Here is a 24,315-nt window from a genome sequence, read left to right as displayed (position 1 = left end):
TGCTAGAAAACTTTTGCATGTTGCCTTTTAGAATCTGTATTTCTAAAAGTCAGGAAAACACGCTGGTTTGGGATCAGCAGCTCCAGTGACAGGGTACAGTGAGATACACTCAGGAACTAAGAAGAAACCACTTACTTCAAACTTATTTTCAGCAAATTGAACATGGTATATCTTTTCTCTGAGAAGCATGAACAGAATCTGCAAATTAACTTTATATCATCAATCCATTGCAAAATGAAAAATCATGAACTCTAACCAGGGAAGAACTTGGCTTTGCTGAGAATGGACTTTAAGAGGTCTTTTCATACCTAGGTGATTCTATGACTCCTGTTAAAACAGGACTGGTCAGGTGGCTGCTTCTCTCGTACCCTGAAGGAGGAAGAAAAGCAGCTGCCCTGTGCCCTTGCAGCCCCTTCCTCCTGCAGGATTCAGGCTCAGGTGGTGGGGATGCTCCAGCCCCTTGGGATGCTCCTGGCCCCTGGGATGCTCCTGGCCCTTGGGATGCTCTGCACAGGGCAGAGCAGGGATCACAGACACTCTTGGGGACCACAGGACACACTGGCACTGACCTGGAAGCACAGACAGGCAGCTGAGCACACCACTGTTGATATTCTATCCCCAAAGAGTCTTCAGCTTCTCCAAGTGCAGAGCTTCACTGTCAAGCCCTGGCAGAATGTAATATTGGATCTTAAACTAACACTGCTTTGATTACCTTACTTCCCTTTACTCCTCGCTTCAATTCCAACAGGATTTCAGTGTCTGCTCTGGCAATTGAGTTGTGTGAATAATGGATTTCTGTTTGGGCACTGAACCAAAAAAAAAAAAAAGAGAGAAAAAAAAGGGAAAGGGAAAAGGAAGAAAAAACTAATGTTTAAAGTGGAATTGAAGAGAGATTGGGGGAGGATTTAGGAAAAAAAAATTCAATGTAAGGCAAAATGTTGTTTTAATCTGAAAGGAATATTTTGCTTTTGCTAACAACCTCTTTTAAAAATATTTTGAATTCTTAATTTGTTTAAGACTAGTTCATTTGCCAAAAAAACCCCAAAACATTAATCATTTAATCTAAAAAATGCTGAAAGAAAACATTTTGTCTCTGAAATACTATTCCCTAGTTTTACAAATAAAACTGCCAGATGGAACAGAAACTCAGAAACAGATGTATTTCAACCCAAACGTACTTTTTCAGTGAACTTATTAACACTGAAAAACAAAAATCCTCTTATCTTTTTGGCAAGCACCAGGTTCTAGATTCCAACTGCCTAGAACCAAAGAGATGGCACAGGAAAACAAACCAGAACTGCTGTGCTGAAGTTTCTCTCAGCAGAACCCCTCTGGCTGCAGTGTTTTATTCCTGAGCTGCCCCTTTGGCAGATGGTCCATAGCAGGGAGGTTCACCCCCCAGCCATGAGTCCTGAGAGCTGCCAGGTGTTATTCATTTTTCAGCTGAGCCTGGGGGGGATGCACAGACACCACCAGGGTGCCTCAGAGCTCCAGGTGAGGCAGGAGGTGCTGAGGATGGAGGTTTTGTGACAGGTCCCAGGACCAGTCCTTCAGGTGCTACAGGGGAGAGTCAGCAGCATCCTGGGTCCCTCTGGACTCTGCTCCTCTGGCTCAGCACCTGCATCTCCCTGGCACTGCCTGAACTCTGCATAAGGAACAGAGAGATTATTCAGCACTGCTATAAATACTGTCCTTAAAATGAAGGCACTATTTATAATAAGTTTAGATTATTTGTCCAAGCAAACTCATGGCATCCCTGCCCATGGCAGAGGGGATTGGAATGAGATGATCTTGAAAGTCCCTTCCATTTCAAACCTTTCTCTATGAATTTTAACTCCCACAAACCAAAGAAACCCTGACACCCAGGCTGACAGTACAGGGAGGCAAATACTCAGCAACATTTGAGCTGTGCTTAGATTTGTTAACCAGGAGTAGGGTACAAGAGCCTGAATACAGCAAAATCACATGACCTTTGCATTAATCCCTGTTGTTGAGCTAATAATTTTCTGATTAAAACAATTAAGCCTTTGGGTATGACTTATTTCATATATTTGATTACTTAGATACCACGCTGTTCACTGTCTCAGAGAAATCCTCTCTGCTACTAACAGTTCTTCTGGTAGGAATCTGAACAAGCAAAAGCAAATTAATAAATGATGACATGGGAATTCCAGTGAAATAGATTGATGACTTGTGGGTATGATTCTGAATAATAACATTTTACGACCTACTCAAGAGCACTGCTAATAGGCAAGAATTTGCTTATGGCACCGTCAGAAACGTTTCTAAAATGCTTGGAAAATGAATTGTTACTTTTATGAGTCAGACTTGTTATTTCATGAGTTTATTGTTATAGTTGCTTTTACGTATGTGCTCTCAGGTTGTACTCCTTACCATAATGACTGCTCTGCACAAGCTGCACAACAGGCATTTCTAAAAACAAGGTCTGGTTCCACATGTGTTTGTTTCAATCTCATTTTCTATTATCAAAGCAGCCTAAAACAGATATGGGAAAACGACAATAAAACGAGTGCCCAAATTCCTCCATCAGACTGAACCCAATATGTTTATACATTTTGTAGCACCCAAATCAAACAACTGTGAAATTACCTCTGAAGGACAAGTACTCCTGTCTGGACTGAAGTTCCACCTGCTGACCCTGAGCCAAGCCCTGCTGTCTGAACATCCCCTGATTCACCACACTCAAAGTGCTTGTACCACACAAAGACAAAAGAAGCAAAAGATGATTTTGGTCATTCTCTTAAAAAAATGAAACACAATAAGCTTTGGCTACTGCACAACTGCATTTGAAAATGAGAAAGTTTTGACCACGTTCATGTTTTGTGAACTGGAAAGTTTTCAGGGAGTTCCTTTCATCTGGTCAATGCACAATAATGTTTGTCAGTGCTAATCAAGGCTGCCCAAAATCAAATGTCAGACTCTTGTAGCTATCTGCCCAAGAACACATTACTAACAGGCAATTATTCAATTTCTTGTTGAACAACCAAAAACAACCACTCTTGAGAAAAATCACAAGTAATTCCTGAGGTGTCTGCAAATATAAAAAAAGAGCTTTCAAATAAATTCTTTTATCTGAATTATAGATCAATGCAGCCAATGACACACACAGACCAATTTTTAGTACAATCATCAATTTTCCTATACCGTGCTTTTGGCTTCACAGACTTTCCCAAATATATCTATTGACCTTCACCAGCTAAATAAAAGACACCGTCCTAAAAAATTTTATTTGTAAGAAGCATACAAAAGAGCTCTTTTTCTATTCTATGCATTACTGGACATTGTGTTTCTACACAGTATTTAATTTAATTTGACTTATTACACTACTGCCTTTTGTTGATATAGAAGAGAAGCACTCAAGGGATATGGACTAGACACTAAGAGTATCTCGCACATATTCAGTAACTTATTAACAGAGATTAGAGACACTCCTAGGTGGGAGCAGACACCTAATAATGACAAAGTAATGAGATTACTATTGTCTTCTCATTACTCCTCATCAGTGCTAAAGTACTGCAAATCACAAATTACAGACTCCAGCTACTACATAAAACCCTGCTGTCCATAGTATGTGCTCTGTGGAACCACTTCACTATTACAAATTAACTTATTTAAGAAGCAAAAAAGCCATTTCTGTACCTCTGGGCTGAGCACAAGTGTTACAACCTCGAACTTCAGGCAAGCCCTTACACAGAGATGTTGTTTTGACGGGAAGCCTTCAGAGAAACCCAAAAATCAGAGTTTGACCCAGCTGTGACTTGTTCTTGAGTCACTCAAGCTCCAGCTCAGGCCAGCAGCAGTTTGTCACCTGGGCCAGTGTAACAATCTCACCAGAAATGATGGCTCTTTACCATGGAAAGAAAGGACACTACAAGGGATTCAAAGGTGAGGCTCCAGCTGGTGAAAGACATTCTTTAGCCCCTGCAGCCCACTCACCTCTCTCATGGCATGGGCTGGCACCATGGACAGTACATGGGAGAATGAAAATGTGGTTACTTTGGAGCAAAAAGCTCCTTTTTTGCAAGGGAAAAAACAGACTCCACGTGGAAAAAGCCTCCTGTGTCTGAGCCATGGAGAGCCCAGTGTTACACAGCCAAGCACAGGTGACAAAGGACACAGGTTCAGCCACTGAGGATGGAGAAGGGAGGGAAGGACAAGAAGCCTGATGGTAAACCCTTCTGCAGCACAGCTGACACCAACAGCACAGAGGCTGCTCGTGAAGAGAAGGGAGCACACTGCAGCAACAGGAGGAGAGCACCACATCACAAAGTTTGGCATTTACATGAAAATGAAGGCATCTTGCTGGCAGGGATACAGAGACAACCCAAAGTACCCTAATCAACACACTCCAGGCCCAAATGAACTGTTAAGTTGATGATATACTGGATTTGGCATTTAACAGGGTCCAAAAAATTTTTTTTTTCATCCCTTTAGGCATTCAGTAGGAATACTGAGCAATAATGCCAAGCATGGATGACAGAATGACTGGATAAATCACTGGATTTCAGAGCTGAATTCTACAGAGGACGCTTAAGTAAATGAAAATAGCAGCACACAACACAGCTTTCAGCAGGGCCATTGCTTGCACAGAATACTGAGCATGTGTACAATGCTAAGCATGGACAAAGGCCTCATGCTATTTCACCTGTAAATGGCACATCTCAGTTTAACATAACTCCCTTCTGACCTCCTACTGCCAACTAACCAGCTACTCCAGGTAAAACACATTAAGCAAAGCTAACACTTACTCTAACTTCTATCCAAAAAAAAAAGCAGAGTACTTTTTGCAATGGAAATCTAGGTAAAAGAACATTACAGAAGGAAATAAATAAGGTTATGAACAAAGCAACTACGTTAGTGAATTGAGAGAAGAAACAATTTGACTCTTTTTCCAACTTCAACAGTAAGGACTCTTCCAGACCTCTCATACTCAATCAGGACTTCATAAAGTCTTCAGAGTAATATTAAGCAGTGATCCTAACCTGCCTGGTAACCTCCCTTCACATTTCGTGGTGAAACCTTCTCAGTTTAAAGTGGACCCTGATCACATCTAGTAACAATGTTTGCCTCAGGCTGGCGGGGTGGGAAGGCTGTCCCACCATATTTTTTTTTCTGTAACTAGAACATGCACAGAATAATCGAAATGAAAAGGTTATTGTGAGACTTCCAATACCTTGTTGAACAATTGAGTGAAAAAGAGACACTTCAAAGGCCTGGTTTCTGAAGGATCATAGTCACAGAGAACAGTTTGATCAGAGATCAGTGAGCATCTGTCATGGAACACACTTTCTGTCCCCAGCACAAGTTGGGGCACAGAGGTGGATGCTGGCACAGCTTCAGCAGTGGGAAGTGCATGGTGCTCCTCAGCAATGCCAGCCTCCACCTGCACTCATCCTGCTGGCCTGGACCTACAGGATTCATCACACATCAGCAGAGACCACTCAGGCAAAATTCAGAGTGAGCTCTTTGCTCTCCTTGACATTCTGGCTGTATCATTTCGTAAAAGTTGAAGATTTCTTTTATTCCCCCTATTCTCACAAACTCACAGGAAAACCACACAGATTTAAATACATTTCAAGGGAATCTGTGCTTTTCAGACAAAGCAGCCATTATTTCTTTCTGCCAGGTTCTAGTGCCAGGATCGTAAACAACCCACTATATTAACCACTTACCAATTAATTAGTTGTTATCACCCTGAAATTGTAAAAGAGGAATTCTCCATTGCAGATACAATATCAGGCTCTAAAGTTGCACAGTTTTGCCACTTTTGAGATGATAGCACAGTCTTGCTGTGACTAAGGACTGCAAAGTTGTGCTTCATGTAATTGAATCTAAAGATCTGACAACAGTGACCTTATCAAGAAATGAAACTTTTGGCTGAGGTTCAAACCACACACAAGAAATAACATCTTGCTGGCTGTTTGTAAACGTCACATAAAAATGTACTTATTCATTATTAGCAACTCGTACACTGAACACTCTGCATGTCTCAAACTGCTGCCAAGGGAAGGATTACTCAGTACAATCATTTCATTTACATCTTAGACCTGTATTAATTCTGGCAGCACAACCGAGCATCCCTGCTCGTGACTGTAACAGTGTTATCCCAATGAGAGAATTATTCAGACCGCAGGCTAAAACCAGAGTTCTGGGAGCTGGATTGATATTCTAAATGACCATGGAGCTGCTGACCTCAGTGAGAGCCCTGATTTAGTAAAAATATCCCACTTTTGTGATAATAAGGCCAGAAATGACAACACAGAACCAGCACTGGTGAGCCATCCCCTTTAGGATAAAATGGAACAGAAGGCTTCAGGCAAAATCCTTGGTTCTACCAGCCCCAGGCTTTAAGGAGCAAAACAGTCAACTCAAAAATCTGAAAGTTTCATAAAAAATTCAGTAAGGAGCCATTGTACATAAGCACCAATTGCTCCAGAACAGAATGTCATTTTAGGAGGCACAAAAGACCACGGGGTTTCTGAGAGCAGAGCCCAGCTCACCTTTCCTGCTCTTGCAGAGAGCCTTCAGGACACGGTGTCCAGGCCCACAGTGCCCTCGGTCGGTCACACAGGCTCCCTCTGACACCTCCCACTCGTGACATCGTGCATCCTCACAAGGAATGGACTCCACCAAATGAGGACAGCCGGCCAGGGTGCCCACTGGATCCACCACCACCTGCCTCTGCCTCATCCTAAAGCCTAGAAAAACCAGAGCTGGATTAACTGGACAACAGAAAAAAAATATGTATGCAATAATTTAGTAGCGAGAGGACTATATAGGGCATCTGGAGCTGGGGGATTTAAAGACAAACAAGTGAACAATATTTACAAACTGGGTTGGTTGGGACAGCACTGTAGGTGTCCAGGCATGCAAAATCTAACAGTGTGCAAAGAATTCCAGCAACTCACATTTTTCACATTTCTTTTTCCCTTTCATCAGCATTAGATAGAAATACACATGTCAGGATATAGAAATTTACCAGCAATGCATACATTAATGTTATAACAGCATTAAGATAAAAAGAGAGAAACAGTTAAGGAACTGAAGACATAAATGGCACCTACATTCTGCCTGGGAATCCACTAATGAAAGGATTTGTTTTGAGACACAGCAGAACAGTTTACTAAGAAATTAGTATTCTGTTTCATGAAGGCATAAGGTTTTCTGATACATAATACATATCAGACCTCTTTGAAATGACATCCTATTAAACTGGAAGATTCAAATGTAAAGTGGAAGAAAAAGGTTACAGAAATAATCATAGAATTGATTACATAATCTACCTCCTTCTGAATAAAACCAAAAGTCATGTTGCTATATACAATGCAGAACTAATACACAAGTATCTTTCAGCAGGTTCTGTTATGTAAATGACACAGAATTCTAAGAAAAAGGCAGAAAAAAATACATGTGGGTTTTTCCTCTGACAGTCTTGGAGCAGGGGCAAATATACAGCATTAGTACAGGCCACATGGAAATGCTTTGGTCATGAAACAGAAAAGAAAATTAAAAATAAAACATTCCAGAGAATATAACAGATCAAACTTCCACAGTTATCAAATTAGCAAAAAGAAATTACTCAAAACAATTTAAACATGAAATGCTTTTGCAAATATTATTATTTTTTATTATTTCGCTTTTTGTTTGAAAATTTTTGACCAGTTGAAATCATTTCACATACTTAAGCAGTTTTCAGAAGAGCTTAATTTCTAAACAATAACATCCATTCCCTGACATGCACTCCAAGAACCATCTTTCCAACTTAGAGCTTTAGGAAAGGCTCTGTGAGGAATCTCAATGTGTCACACCAACAAACACATATAGCTTTCAATTAAAATCTAGGGGAGGTTGAATTACATTTGCACATCCTTCTTCCAGGAATTTAAACCAAACCCACAACAATGAGAACAACCTCTTGGTTCCACTTGAGTCCAGATTTCAGGGCTGTGGGATGCACCTCCATCCTGATACACTGCCCTGGAACCCAGGCATGCAGTAGGACTTCCAGGGGGATCAGAGAGGGGCAGCCTGGCAGCTGCTGGCCCAAGAGACCATCCTGCACAAGTTCAGTGCAGGACAAAAGCACCTGAATCACCTTGAAAAAAATCTTACTTTTTCTTCTCACATGAATTATGGCAAAAAACTTTAAAAGGTCAGATTCCACTATGCACGTCCAAGAGCTTCATTCTGTGTTAGATTAATTTTTTTTAAGAACACATTAGGCTCCCAATGTCCAATGTGATAGCTCTGCTTCTGCAGCCCTTCTGCAATGCTGCACTCCCCGCTCACCTCTCCCTCCGTGGCGGTGCTGGCAGCTCTCGGGCAGGCAGGGACCCCACGGTGACCACGAGGACACCGCGCACTCGGCCAGGCACGGCAGGTGACACAGCTGCGAGCTGGCAGGGGCAGGACCCTGGCAAAGCTTCCCATCCACTGGTCTGGCAACTAAGGGAAAGGAAAAAAAAAAGGAAAAAAGAAAATCAAGGCTGTGACTCTATCCTGGTGGCCTTAGTTTTCCAGAATGCACCAAAATCCAGTGATTTTTCAGGGTCTTATCTCCCAGGGCAAAAAGTTAATCCTGTGCTCAGAAAGGCACTTAAGAGTTTTATCTAAACCACCCTTATTCAGCAAGCCAGCTGAGACTGGTAATCAGGTGCTTTAAAACTAGATTGAGTGCTGATTTTCAGCAGTGCTGCAGTAACAAACAGGAATCTAATCCCCACATTTATGGCCAGGGAGACCTCTTCAGACAGGGCTGAAGTGAAAGACACCTAAGCAGGGAATCCAAAAAGCTCCCAGTGCAACTGGGAGCCAGGCAGAGGCAGGTGAGTAAAACCCAAGCACAGGGGACTCTCCCCATTCCCATGCCCTTCAGGGCACTGCCAGCTCTGGATTATGGATGCAGTGCCCAGACCTTGGAATTTTTTCATCTACTTCCAATAAAACTGAGCAGAGCTCTCAGATTATTCTACAGAGACACAAGCACGAAGCAGCTTTCCTGCCTGGGAGGAGAGACATTTACCTGAGCTGCCTGCACCCATGGATCTCCAATCCTCTTTATTCCCAGCAATGAGCCAATCCCAAACCCTGCCAAACTCCAGTTTAGTTGATACTGACAATGGGTTTGGAAAGTTGACTCTCTTTATATTTTCATTTATCATAAGAGATTTCTAGATTCAATTAACTTCTCTCACCTTTTTATTTGGGACAGGGGGAGGAAGGAAAAGAAAGGGAAAGAAAAACTCTTAAATCTGTCCTCTGAGTCATTATATGATATTGCATTTCAATTACATTATGGGCTGAATTTGGCTGTCTCTTTAGATAAATCAATATCAAAGCAGTCTTTCAAAAGGCAAAGGCTTGTTTGAGTTTACTTTGCCATGGCATTACCAAGACTTCATTAATTTTTATAGCTACTGAGTTTGTTTTATCCTCATTTTTATTTTTCATGTCTGTTTTTCTTTGCTTCCATGCATGGAATTGATTTTAAAAGAATTTGTAAAAACATGCCCAACATATGAGTAATCTTTCCTTCTTCTGATATTACACCATTTTCTTTAAAATTAATCATTTGAAGAAAAACACTTTTTTTTTTAGACACAAGAATTTAACGTACACAACCTTGAATTCTGATTTGCACATTCTGAAGCTGAGTTTAGACCTATCAGTCTGAAGTGATATTCAGACCAATATCAGCGCTTATGATTCCAACTCATCAGAATAATAGGATTAAACAACAGTGTGATTTAATTCTAAGCTGAAAGATAATATATTGGTAAAAAAGACCATTTTCTGAATGTTTTCTGAGACCCTGTAAGGCCTTTGACATGTTCATTTAAAGATTAGAACAAGGTGGCATAAATCCAATTCACCTGAATGCTCACATAAAGAGACCTTTTCTAGAAACCTTGCAAGTGAAGTGACAGACAGAATGAGATAAATAGTAGAGTTTTAAGGATAAGAGTATTTATTTTACCAAGAAGTCTCATGCATGACTTAACCTGCCTCTCAGCATCAAGCTTTGCAAAACTGTATCAGTTTTCTGGAAGTTCACTCGGAGAAATGAAAGGAAATAAAACTGAGCACAAATCGTCAACACAAGGAATGAAGTCCAGTCCTGCTTTGCTCTAACTCAAGGTGTTGTTGCCAGGAATGGCTCTTCCCTCCTCACTGATTTTTAGGTTGTTTCTATATTGAATTTAACAATTTAAATGTGGAAGCCTAGATACAGCGGATGATTCTCCTTCTTTGAAAACCAACCAGTGCGCCCAACATGATTTTAAATTGATTTTGGAAAAAAAAAAATCAAGAAAATTGATCACAAAAAGTCAAAGGGCCTACCACCCATCCCACATTCACGGATGACTTCTTCCCATTCTGATGGAAATTCCTGCCTTCCTCTCCCTGCCAACCACCCTCCTGCTCCTCTTTGTCCCATGGGCTGATGCCCTATTTAATTCTAGCACTGGGAGGTCTTTTCCCAGGAAATGTTTCCCATTTGGCACTGGAATGAGGCTGCTTGTTTGCTCACTTCCTTACATAGTTCCTTGCATTCTATAAAAGGTAAATCAGAAAATACCATTCTGATCAAATATCCAAATACATTCCAAGTCTGTGCCAGCTTGTGCTCCTCACTCTACACTGACTGCAGTCCTGCAGTCAGTCTTCAGGAATAAGACCAGAACAAAAAACCCAAGCTGTAATGATAAATGCATACACAATATCATCCTTTTCCAGCACCTGGCAGGTATAGAGAGACACAGTTTCCACTCAGAGTGACAGGATGAACCAGCAGGGTCCTCTTTAAAACAGAATTTCATTCTTCTTCAGCCATTTGATTAAAAACTCTGATTTCCATCTGGTTTATTTCAAAGCTTGATGTGATTTTCTCCTGTCATTCTTTTATACTCTAACAAATTTATCTTTTTTTTAATTATAAAGGAACGATAAGGGGAATTTTTTCTGTGAACTCTTTAAATGCCAAAATTCTCACACACTGCAGTCTCCAAATGGCACAGGCAGCCTGGCTGGGCATGTCCTACTCAGGGAAAAAACCTGACATTATGCCTATGATAAATGAACAGAGCTTCCAGGAATGTCTTTAGGAATGGGCCAGCCTTCTGATTTCATTCAATAATTGACTCTGTAGTGGTATTTTCCTGCATTAATACAGAAAAAGTGCTTTTTCTGTAATTATTTTCCTTGGAACAACCTTAGCCACGTTTTTGGAGGAAGGTGAAAGGCAGAAGCCAGGAAAGCAGAGTGGGAGGGGGAGGAAACATCTCTGATTCAAGTAGCAGCTTATTTATGACACTTGTTCATACCTTTTAAAATCCCATGTTCTTCCCAATCTATAGAATAAACTTGAAAAAGCAATCAAGTACTAATCTGGGAGCCTCTGAAACATTGCACATTTCTATAGCTGTTATATTGAATCTATCCTTTATAAATGCAACTGCAGCTGTTCCCAGCACCAGGGTCTTGCCTCAAGTTTGAATTTTACTATTTGCTGTTATTTTCAGGTTATTGCTACCAGCAGGAGATAATAAATTGGGTTCTAAAGTGTCTTGTTTCCCTATATATTTTTACTGAGGTAATGATTTGGAGGAAGAGGAAATCAGCTCTGATATGATTATTTCCATAATGCAATTTTAAGCCAATAAATAAATTATCTTTGAATAGAGTCATGTGGACAGATCCTTGCAGGCACACATACTCACACAATGTTAAAAGCAATGCTGACCAAACAAGAGGCAGAAATGCATAGGATGGCATTTTGTTTGCAGGGAGTCCTGTCAAATATGGTTTTTCAACTCCTCAGGAGGTAAATAACACTTTTTTCCTGGACTTTAACTACTTTTTCCTTTTACAGTGAAAACCCAAGTATTTTTCATATGAAAACCAAAATGAGATTTTTCTAAATATCACTAATATATCTGGAATACACACAAAGATTATCGGGTCTGCCTCTTACATATTTTAGGTAGTACTCAATTCTCAAGGCAATAAATCCAAATGTTTACCATATGGCAAAACCAATCCAAAGTGAAGACTGCCAGGATACAAGGCAGGTATGAGAAAGGGATGGCATATCCTTGTGAAAGCTCTTACTGCCTTTGCTGGGACTTATAAACCAAAGACACTTGGATCAATACAAAGGGAAATTACTTGAGAAAACCACAAAGGAGCGAGTTATGTTATAAAAACACCTTCATGTGTAAAACACAACAGGGGTAAACCCAGCACAACATTTGCAAGCAATTTCTCTAACCTGAAAGACATTTTTATAGCAAAAACAGAACACTGCACAAGGGAGAAGTGGTGAATGCCATCTGACCCGCCTGGAAATGGCACCAACCCCAGTCCCTTGCACCCTTCCATTAAGGGCCTAATGCACCCCATGTCTGATGGAAAGGGTTCCTTTATGCTTTGAGGAAAAATCAATTCGTTTTGAAGCCACTAAGCACAAAGTTGAAGGCCTATTTTCAATTAAAATCCATTTAATAGACAAGGAACAATGTATGAATAGAAGGCTAATCACAGCATGAAAGAGGGTTAATAGTGGATTGCCAAGAGCAACAATGGCTTAATGCATTTCAGAACAATAAAAATCCTCACAATTTTATTAAAGTGACACAGACAAAAAGTATCCCTGTGTCCTCCCTCTGCTGCTCAACAGGACTATGATCTCAGCTGGGATACTGCATTGTTTTGCTACAGCAGAACTTGTGGAGATTAACAACACTCTACATATCTGGCAAAAATTCAGAGTGAGCACGGGGCTCCCCACCAGCAGCCACATGACTGAACAGATCAGAGGTGACAATTCATTAAGAGTGTCCAGGAAAAACAGCAGAGGCACCAGGGATGCTGGGATGGCAGCAAAGCCAATGATGGAAAGCAAAAAAGGATTCTGCAGGATATTTGAGCCTTTTGGCTGTTATCCAGAAAATGCTGAAAATCTTTGGAGCAGACCACCAGAGAGGGTAAGAGAAGAAACAAAGAAAACAGGGAAGAAAACCTATGAAACAGGAAGAAAATCCATGAAAACTTCATGAAATCCTTGTAAGAGTGTGAGCTCTGCCCACTGCTGTGTTCAGCATTCATTCCACAGGAAGGACGAACCTCTTCTGTGACTGGCACAACAAAAGCCCCTCTGTGGATGTGCCTGGGACATCGGGATGTGGCACAGGTGGCCCAAAGCTAAGCTGGTGACACGGATGCTGGGAGCAGCCAGGCTGGCCTTGGCACACAAACTGCATTTATCTCCACTGTCTCCTGCTCCAGACACCTCTGGCTTCCTTCTCTCTCCCCAGTGTCCCAGTTTGTGGTGTAGCCTCATGCACGCAGATCCTTTTAATTTTTCATCTCGCTCCCTGTTATTGTCTGAACACAATGCAGCTCCCCAGCCTCAGAACAGCAGCAGGACAAAATTACACAGAACAAACCATCACTGTCTGGGAGGGAATAAATCCAGTTCCAGTGGCAAGAAATAATTATAAAAACACAGATGCAATTAAAATGTTAGCTTTCAAATATAAAAGCCTGGACTAAAACCTAGAATCTCACGTGAACTCACTGGGCAACACATTATTTGCTGCATACCACAGCCAGCTAAACAAATTCAGGCATCTATAAAGTGGTAACTATTCAGGGTCATAGCAAATAGCTTATTGACAAAAAAAAGACCTATTTTTTATAAGGCACCTCTTAAAAGGCTCACTTTTTTACTGTCAAAGTTTTTTTAAACATTACTCACTGCATTTTAGTTTAATTAATTTTAAGATATGAAAGAATTAAAAGTATTACACCTCTGAAAGACATTAGGGAGAATGTTGGGTTTTTTTCTTAATGGATTCAAACTCAAATTTTTGAAATGCACATTTAAATACCACTGTCAAGCACTACAACAATCTGAATAAAATCATTTCCTCTCCTGCTTCTACAGGGTTTCCCCTGAAGAAGCCAGCTGTTACATATTTATTTTTCCATTATGTGAGTTGTATCTCATAAATCTGCTCAGCATTTGGTGAGCTTACAGATCAATAACTTGGCATCCCAGCAATATAAATCTGATACAGACTTCCCTGAATATATTTCACACTTCAGAGGTGTATTTCTCATCTTTTCAAGCCAATACAGCCATCCCAGTGATAAATAACTAGTTTGGGATGAGAGGGATCCTTGGGGGGGGGAGAGGTTCCACCTGAGAATCTGACTTCTAGCTGATTCAGGTCAGCTAAGCTCCAGGCTGGATGCTCCTGTTGCTGTACCAGGAGCAGCTCAACAAAGCTTTTTTCACACCACTGCTGACCATTATTTCTCTCCCTCCTACAGTCCTAGTCAAGTTTTCTCATTACTAATATATTCTAACCTATTCCTTTTCAATTTCATAAACCAGACAAGGAAAACAGGATTTAAACATCAAAGTCCTAAAATTCTAATTTCCGTAGAGTAAATTAATCTTCTCATTCCTGCAGTTTCACCAGCATAAATTTACAAAAAAAAAAATGAAGTGTGCATTTAATATAGGGCTCACACTCCACACAGGGCTCACTCCAACAGGACATAACCTGCATCAACTCCTAAACTCCTACAGGGAGCTTGTCTTCATCAACACAGTCTTTATATGCTGGATGCACATCCAGTATGCAGGATGGCAAAAGCCATGAACAACACCAACCTGCACAACCAACTTCAGTTCCTGAAGAGTTGGACCTGATGCTCCACAAGATCCCTGGCACCCAAAGGGATGGTGGCACATTCAAACTGGCCTTTCCACTGGCACTGTCCTCTTCCCAAAACCAGGGTTTACTGAACAGATGCCACATGCACCAGTCTGAAACACTAATCCCCCTGGAGACACAGATTGGAAGGTCATGATTCAGAGCAGAACAAAGAACTTGCAGGGAAAAAATTGTGGCACCCTCGTTAGGAAACAGAGCAAAGGAAGTAAAACAGCACATTTTGGAGCTAAAAAAGAAAACAGGGCAGAAAGAAAGGGATGAGAATAAATAGAGAGTAACATATCCACGAAAGGACTCCTCAAATTAATCTCTGTGCAAGTCCAAAGAGGCACCAATATCTGAAAAACAAAACACAATGCCAAAATATTTCCCATGTGGGAATCAAGAAGAGTCTGAAAAAAACACTCATCAGATAAGAAAGGAATAGGCATTTTTGCCTATCAGCAGCAGGGAGAAAGTTCAATATTTTGAGGAAAACAAGAATGTATAAAGGCCATAAAATAATCATTTTGAGACTCGTAGAAGTAGGACTTAGATGAAAGTGCAGGGGACCAGTTTCAGCTTCAGACCATTTTGTGATTCTGTCAGTAAAGGGGCTTGTAAGACAAAACTACATAAGGGAATACACAGAGGGATGGATCAGAGAGTAACCATTAGACCTGAACAGGTACTTGAGGATTTTCCAAGTCCTCAGCTGTAAACAGACTAAAGGAGGTTTTGCTGCTACAGCTGGCGACACACAAGTTTATAGAAAACCAATCTGATGTAAAATGAACCAGGTGGAATTGTATCCTAAAAATAAAGCAAAAATTAGTATAGGCTGGGGAACTGCAGGGGAGTAAGGCAAGGTATTATGTCTACTAACAGGTGAGGGTTGAATGTCTCTCAAAGGAAAGAGGACTATAAGAATAATAGAGATTTCTGCACAAAATAGCCTTGAAGGGTAACACTAAAAACTATCCAAAAACAATGAAGACACAACTGTGTCACATACCTGCTATTGAAATTAAAACTCAAATAAAAATAAATATATGGAGACAAATATGATAGAGAAACTCATTAAGCAAAAAAATGTAAACAAAACTTTAGAACCTTATACAGGCATGAGAATTTTATGTGGATTTTCAGATGTAATAACAAAGATTAAGAAGATAGGAACCTGCAATGATTTCTGCTGAGCAGGTAATAAGAGATACATTTTATTAGCCAAATTTACTATGCAGAGTAAACAATAAAGAGGATTCAAGGAAGTGAAGCATTATTTCACAAAGGTCTTTTCAGTCCTATAATTAAAACTTAAGCAGACAGGCTCCAAAAACACTCTAAGAAAATTCTGAAAGCAAGATGTGAATTGGATCTCATTCAAACAAGTAAAAAAGGAAAAATGTCAAGACATATAAGGCACAAATTTTATGAAAGAATGACAGGGCAGACAGAACCCTAGTTAGAAAGCTACAGAAAATATGGAAAGAGCAGCAATCCCAGCCACTAGAGACAGCAGGTAAGTAGTTCAGAGAAGAGAAGAAATACTTCTGGAGTATTTTATAGACTGCCATCTCTCAGACTACTGAGAAAGAGATACAGTTTTTGAGATAAAGCCAAAAAACAAGATTAATTAGAAAACATAAGGATACTCCCTTGTCTTCAGAAAAGAAGGTAAAGAAATCCTGAGGTAGAAAATTAAATCTAGAAACTACATATGTTTATTAACTGTTTGAACATAAATACAGACACCAGTCCCAGATTCCAAGAGAAATTTTCATTCCCATATCACTGGAGTAATTTATTGAGAGAAGAGCTGTACTGCCAAACAAGGAGAAGTTTCATAAACAGATTGTTGCATAATATTCCTCCCTACCAGATGTCTTTTTTGTTGGCACACTGGGGATTGCTAGTTAGTAATATTCACCCAGATCAATTAAAATTTATTATGGAACAATACATTTCAGATAAAATTTCATAAAATCCCCAAAATCTTATCTCTTTTTGTAAGCCCACTTACAGAGGAGAAGAAAGCATTTCTGTCCTATGGTAACAGCGTCTGGCTTTGAAAATAAATTAATGATGTGCATTTCTACTTTGCTTAAGAGTTTTCATATGAGTGAACAGACTTACTTTAAAAAAGAGGTACAAAGAAGGGTGGTCACCACCATTCCTACAGTTTGTTCCAGAAACTCCAGGTACAAGGATCAAGGAGTATCCAGAGCTGAAGGGCAGAAAGGGCTGTACCACAAGCAGCTCACTTGCATAGTCTGTGTTACTTTTTGTGCAAAATGTGTCTCCTCTTCAAAACAACATCATTTCAAACATGCAGATTTACCACTTCTATCTCTGGAATTACTAGATTACAACCTCTTTGTGAAAATTAAGCATTATAAATTCAAACATGTTAAAATTCAGTGAGATACTTAAAACCAGCAGGATCTGTAGAAAGGTAATCATGTTAAAGTTCAGCCTAAATTAACAAAAGCCTCCCAGGTGAGGAGGGGTGTGGACTCCTTGGACAGAACAGTCAGCATTAAAACCAGCACAGTCCCTTCACTTAGGGTTACCTACATTCACAGACCTCTGAACTGCACAGCACTTTACACATTTACCAATGTAAATTTAGCTGTAACAACCTCAGAATGCAGGAACATTACCAAGCACTTCAAAGACTGCAATATCTTTTCCTTCCAAATACTCATATTAATAGTTTGAACATCCTCCTCAAGGCTTAGAAAACATATAACTTCACTTGGAACAAGACAGGGATTTCTTAGTCAGGTCACCTCTTGGGGAAAAAAAATATGAAATCTCATCAATGCATTTCTTAAAGTAATACCTGAGTGAGAGTTTTCCATTCTCAGTATCTTCAAGTTGGAACCTTATAATCAAAATACAGAAAAATTTCAGTAGACTTAACCTTCTGAACAGCTGATATATAGGGGCTCAAGGAAACAGGTGCTCCCTTTCCAAACACACATTTTAATAAAAGAAGAAAGAGATGGGAAGACTAGACAAATAAAAAATGGGAGAGACATCCTTGGGGGATAAAAGAGCTTTGAGCAGTATGTATAAACACATCACAGATGGTACCTGTCTCCAACTAGGATTCAACATATTTTATCCCAGAATGCTGCTGGAGAGACCACGGGACAAAATCTTCTTTCACATATGTCATTGGGCCCAGGTCCAAATTCTCTTTGGAAGCAACCAGAAGAATAACAACTGTGATGGATGGTAATGTTCCATTAGACTTGCTTGTTTGACTCCTGAATGATCCCTTTAAGGATACTCAAGAGGTGAAGAAAGAAAAATTACTGTGCTTTTGATGGCAGCAATTAGATACTATATTTGCTTATACATAGAGAATTAACTTCTTCATCTTCTCATCACTGAAAAATTGGTACAGTAAAAGATGAGATAGTGATAAATAAAAGTATTCTGCCAGTTCTGATTGCCAAAAGAAAAAAGCAAACAAATATGTAATTCCTTATTTATTCAGAGAACAAAAATTAGTCAGCTAGTAAATGAGACTCACTGAATATTACTGGATGAGGAGAGATAACAGGGAAGGCTTTCCCTGTTCCATTTGCATGTCACTGTGCTGACAGTAGATGGAATTTTCACTTTCCAAGCACTACTGTACATCTGCACTACTGCTTTGAAATTACAGTAATAGTTTCTAACTAGTACAATTGCTCTGCACAGCTGGGGCTTTCCAGCTGACTATATGAATGGGTTTTTTTTAAAGATTAGAAGCATAAATACAAGGAAGAGGTATCCCAGGGTTTGTGGGGTTTTTCAGTTGAGGAGGGGGCTTGCAACTTTTAAGCTGAACTGAACTCTGAGCAAGGGAAAAATCTGCAGGTGGGTCACACACTGGATATGCAGCACACTCTGGTCATGAGATATGTAAATGCTCAAGGAATTCAGAGGCACTCCTCTAGTCTTGCTGAGAAATTCACAATTCTGACAAAGAATAAAGTGTGAATGAAGTCAGTTCAAGCTCTCTGCTCACCAACCTCCCTCGCAGTGGCTGCAAGGAACACAGGAGTGCTCAGAAGGATGAAGAAAGTCAATAAATGCCACACATCTTTTAACAACAGCATTTTGCTAACTCTGAAAGTCCACACTTGTGTGGAACAAGAGAGAGGGGTTGTGCTGGGAGAGCACAGGAGAGCCAGATGTCTGGGAGAGGTGAATCAGCCACTGTGCATGGACTGAATAAAGATTAAAACAGGTCTGGTTTTCTGTAACCTCAGAGTCTGTGAGGGATGCTGGGACACACACTGGGCACCCAGGAAACTCTTGCTTCCCCTCTGTAAGTAAAAAAATCTAAGATACAATATTGTGTTGTTATTATCTTACATCTCTGCTCAAAAACACATTCTGCAAGAGCACCACATTGAGTAAATAAAACAGCCTATGATGAATTATTCATTGTGAATCTGTAACTACTTATTATTCTTCTAAAGGAAATATAACTCACTTCCAGAGTCCAAAACCCGTCTGTCTGCTCAAAAGTTGTGACAATATTATTTTTGCTTTCCCCTTCAAATCACAAGAAAGATTGTGTATCAACCTGAAGCAGAGGCTAAAGCCATACCGAATGGTGTGTGACAACCTGTTTTATATTCTAAACTAAGACTACTCTACAGATAAGTGCATTCAGCTACCAAGGGGCTGGGTTTCCTGATATATGACAGAGGAAGAAAAGTCAACTCCAAGCATAATTTAGTTCCTTCATCCTTTGTAACTCTCCCAATGAAGCGAACAACAGAACTGGCAGCAATTCATCCCAGGAGGCTGTGAGTCCTGGCAGCTCCTCAGGGCTCCCTCTGGTGCTCAGCAGCACCTCCCTGTGTGAGCACGGACAAAAGGAAGGCAGCAGCAAGCCAAAGGCTACCAATAACTCCATGTTATCTACTTTTTTCTTCCTGTTTCTCCCACTCAGATGCACTCAGGCCAGCGTTTCAGAGCGACCCTGCACACGCACCCTCCTTGGGCCGGTGTGTCCCCAGCTCCACGACGATCTGGGCACAGTACACCACCCGGGTTTGGATCCCACCTCCACAGAGCCCTGCCTGCTTCTGGTGGTGAGGGTCCTGCTGGTCAAGGAGCAGAGACACTTGGCAAGCTTTCCATTCAGAAGTCCTCCAGGCAAACCTTTGGAAAAAGGAAGAGAACAGGTAAAATTAGTTTTTGAAAGACTACACAAAGGGAGAGGTACTTTATTAGATGGCAAAATACAATTGGTTTAATCTTTATAGCAGCACCTTCCTACCCAAAACAAGGAATGTTTGGAAACATTTTGAGTGTTAAATTTACATAGGTTAAGTATGTGCTATTTGTCTGAAGCACTTGTGTAAAATTTTTGACAGAGCACCAATCTCCAAAGCGTTCTGAAGCACTAAATCATTCTGACAGCACCTTTGAGCACAGTGTAAAAAATGAGTGAAGATTAAGAGGTTTGATTAAGTGTGAACAGTAGTTTTCAAACATGTGTCTCAAAGCACTAAACCACCCCTCTCTGCCAAGAGCTGAACACCTCGCTCTGAAATGCCCCTAACAGCTGAAATCCTGCATTTGTCAATGGAGCTCCAAGCACTTGCAGCTTTCCCACAGAGGGCATCCTTTCTAAGTGCCCAAGGTCCTGCCAGTTCCTTCAAGGGATTGGCTAAAGCATCTCAGTTAATTCCATTTTCCACAAGTTGTGAAACACAGCAAGCTCAAGACAAAAAATACTTTCATTCTATGTTACACTTACCCCTAAAGAGCATGAAAGGTTCTCAAGGAATTACAATATTTTGGGACACAGGTAGGTGAATGCTGTTCAGACAACAGTTGTTGGTGTGTACCAGCTTAAGTGCCAGGAAGAACTTATTAAAACCACAGGGAAAACAGTGCTGTCTATCCATGGAAAGCAGAATTTATTTCCCCATCATGACTGAAAATGTAGAGCATACTTCTAACACAACTGTTTCCACAGGCAGAGTTCACTTTGATTCACAGGTCACAGTCTGAGGGGAGTAAATAAATAAGAGCCCAAAGTCTCAAGCTTCCCAAACACAAATCTCAGGCAATACTGTTTTTATAACCAATCTGTTCACACTTGTGCTGTTTTATGCTTCCACTCCTCTAAATTTCCTAGTTTATTTTTACCACAGAATCTTTGGGTTTTGTGTAATGTAAACTATGTAAAATAATTTCCTTCCTTTATTCTCAAGACAAATACTCTCTCCTCTTACAGCAGATCCACAGTTGTTAAAACTACATATGTTCCTTAACTGCTGACTGATCACTGTAAACTCAAACACAGTGGGGTGTCTCTGCACAAAAAGCCTTCCACATAATAATTCTGCTTATTCTCCACAGTATCTGCTCCTGACAGCTATAGCAAGCAAACCTGCATCTCAAAACTATATGAAAAATAAACACACTAGTTGGAGTACACATGTTCTCTTAACTTACTTTGTGAATGAATTTTTTTTGTGAATGATTTTTTTTTAGCCCCAAATTTTGTAATGTATTCACGAAAAATATTTGTGAATACTGCCAATTACTTGCCTTTACAGGTACTGTTCAGGTGAGCTGTCATTCTCTCCTAAATAACTCACAGCATCTTGTGCAAATCTGGATACGCTCACAGGGTTCATTACCCCCAAAGAAAATAATAAAGAGCACACTTTTCACACAACAAGTATCAAATACCAAACTCCCACAACATATAAAGCACAGCCATGAATTCCTCTTCTCGCTAGTTCCTTTTGGGAATTCCTAATCCCATTTCTTGGGCCTGCAGTGTTAAATGCAACCATAAAGGCAATGAAAAGTGTTCTTCAGCAAACACCAGGTGAAGGGGATTCCTCCTCCACATCCCTTCAGAACTCTGTGCTTTTCAGGTCTACTTTTGAAATTAAAATCTTAAATTTAGAACACACCCATCTTTCCACAGCCATGGACATAGTTGTTTTAAAGAAGTATTTCTTAAAACACAAATGGACTAAGGTAAAACTCATTATCAATATCTGATTTAGGAAGTCAGCTGTGAACTCTAGATCCTAAAGACTCATTTCCAGAGGTGTGAGCATCTGCTTCTCCTATTCAGTGTGAGCTGTGGGAATTAACACCTACGAAAATTAGGCCATCGGTGATTAAAATTATGCAAAATAACTAAATCTGAGCTCAGAGAGATAATTAAACTTCATCAGCTCTTGAATTAAAAAGAAAAAAAAATCCTTTATATATTCTCTCAGAGTAACTTGTGTGAGCATGGGCAAGGACAGCCCTTCAGAGCGCCGCTGGCACCAGCTCCAAGCCTCAGCCCTATCTGCTCCTACCTGCACATGTCCACTGCTCCAAAAAGGAATCCTGACCTCCAGGCATAAAGAGGGACACATTTCCATAGCCACTAACAAGCCCAACAGGAGGTCAAAGAGCTGAAAGGCACTGCCCAAGTATAACTCCAGAGCCTTCTAGCACAGTTCACTGCACTTCCTCTCCAGTCTTTACTACTTCACACTAATGCCTTATCTTTAATTTGGGCATAATACACCTCATTTACAAAGTAATACCATCACACCTGTATCTCAGCAATAAGCCTTTTTTCAAAAATCGAGTCTTAAAACATTCCCATTTTCCATCATTTAACTTCTGAAAAGCTTTGAATTTCCAACAAAGCAAAGAGAGTTTCTGCTATATCCCTGTCTCGTAACATAGCAACCACAACCAAAATGAATGATATGAAGACATAACCATAATTCTGGAAAGTCTATCTATTCCCAGCGAACATGAAAGCAACAGATCAAGGATAAAAAAGATATAATACATTGTTTTAAAACTCATGACTTGGTGACAGTCATGAAACAAACAAGGGCTCAATATCTTTCCGATTTACAGCAACCTCTTGGTCTCTTTAGTCTATAGGACTTATGCTCTTAGTGTTTACACAAGTTTTATATCTGTATATACCCATTCACTTTAATTGAACTATCCCAAATTTATATCACAATAAAAGAAAGTAGAATCACCTCCTATGTGTTTAAGCTTTTTAAGCACTTAATCCTTTCAGAACAAATAACCAAAGGTAAAACAAAGCACAAAGCTCTGGAGTCTTATATGCAGTTAAAGTGTTTTATTTTCTTGCATTTAGACTATTGATTATAGATGTTATTGTAAACTTCAACCATAAAATTAAAAGCCCTTCCCATTTAACAGCAAATTTACACCTGTGCCACCTACCTCTGATGGGACCTTTAACTTGTAGCTTTGCCATGGGCATAGAGGTTATATTTAACTGAGCAGTTCTGAGGCTTAAAGTATTTTTGTCATCTCTGGATCCTTTTAGGAGACTGGAATATAACTTCACCCACCTCTCTCTGAGGAGTACAACTCTGCAACCTCTTAAGCTGCTGCTTTTTTATGTCAGTGGATGAAGCCCACATTATGTACCTTCATGCAGTCAGGGGTGCTCTCTGCCCCTGCATTAAAAAACAGCCTCTAGAAAATCATAAAAATCACAGATTGGTTTGGGCTAGAAGGGACCTCGAAGATAATCTCATTCCAACCCCCTGCCAAGGGCACAAACATCTTTCAGTATCCCAGGTGGCTCCAAGCCCCGTCCAACCTGGCCTTGGGACACTTCCAGGCTTGGAGCAGCCACAACTTTGCTGGGAACCCTATGCCAGTGACTTACCACCCTCACAATGAAGAATTTCTTCCTAATATTCTTCTAAATATAATACTAATTTCTTCCTAATCCCATTCCTTCTGCTCAGCAACTTGTTCTGGTCTATGTCCTAGCCCATTTTCTTTGCTGTGGCTGAAGCATGCTGCAGAAAATTCTTGCCCTAAAACTAAAGGAAAGACTACTTGTTTACAAATCAACCTAAAAAAAAAGAGATGTTTTCTAGGAACTTGGAAAGTAAACAGCAGTCTCACCTTAAAGGATTTAAAACCTAATCTGATTAGGCGAACAGAAAAAAAGGAGTGGATTGTGTTGAGACCAGACAAATGAAGGAGAGCCTCTTTTATTTCTGCTACTGAAGCTCCTTAAATTCATCATCTTCATTTAAGGGGTAGAAAGAAAAGATCATTGTTTGGCAAGTCTCAGCAAACTACAGATGGAATGGCATATATTTAAGGGGGAAAAAAACATAATTTTCCTAGGTATTACCCTACAAATAGAATGTGGTCAAATAAGAAGAATAGGAGCATCTAAAGTTCCTTGTGTTATTTCACAAGGATTAACACTACATCTCTCTATGTCTGGAAAGCTACTGATTTCCAATCTGAGCTATTTCCAGTAGCTCAGTCACCAATTCCCAAGGACCAACACCAAATCACCAGGCTGCAAACTGAAATATGGACCAATAGCAAGCTTTACCAGATACTGAAACCTAAATAATATACATTTTTCTTACTTCTGTTCATTAATACAAAATCCTGGTCCCCACAGCCTTACATTCAGTAGACACACAGCACATACTGCAATATTATGGATTTTCAGTCTCACTTGTTTCTTTATACTGAGTGAATCAATCAAAGTCTAGTAACCAGGCAC

The 24,315-nt window shown here is 40.1% G+C and overlaps 1 protein-coding gene across 2 annotated transcripts in view; it reads right to left on the bottom strand.

The window, feature by feature from the left end:
* The window catches only part of THSD7B (thrombospondin type 1 domain containing 7B), a 298,626-nt gene that overhangs the window by 157,342 nt on the left and 116,969 nt on the right, over positions 1-24,315 (bottom strand). For both annotated transcript variants that reach the window (XM_030952035.1, XM_030952034.1), the window contains exons 6-8: positions 19,750-19,919; positions 8,311-8,466; positions 6,522-6,719 (exon numbers count right to left, since the gene is read on the bottom strand). In XM_030952035.1, coding sequence (XP_030807895.1) covers positions 6,522-6,719; positions 8,311-8,466; positions 19,750-19,919 — 524 coding nt within the window. The remainder of the gene's footprint in view (positions 1-6,521; positions 6,720-8,310; positions 8,467-19,749; positions 19,920-24,315) is intronic.

This window comes from Camarhynchus parvulus, chromosome 7 (genome assembly GCF_901933205.1).
Source record: "Camarhynchus parvulus chromosome 7, STF_HiC, whole genome shotgun sequence".
Classification (NCBI taxonomy): Eukaryota; Metazoa; Chordata; class Aves; order Passeriformes; family Thraupidae; genus Camarhynchus; species Camarhynchus parvulus.
The sequence above is the reverse complement of the archived record's forward strand: the minus strand, read 5'-3'. Positions and strand labels throughout refer to the sequence as shown.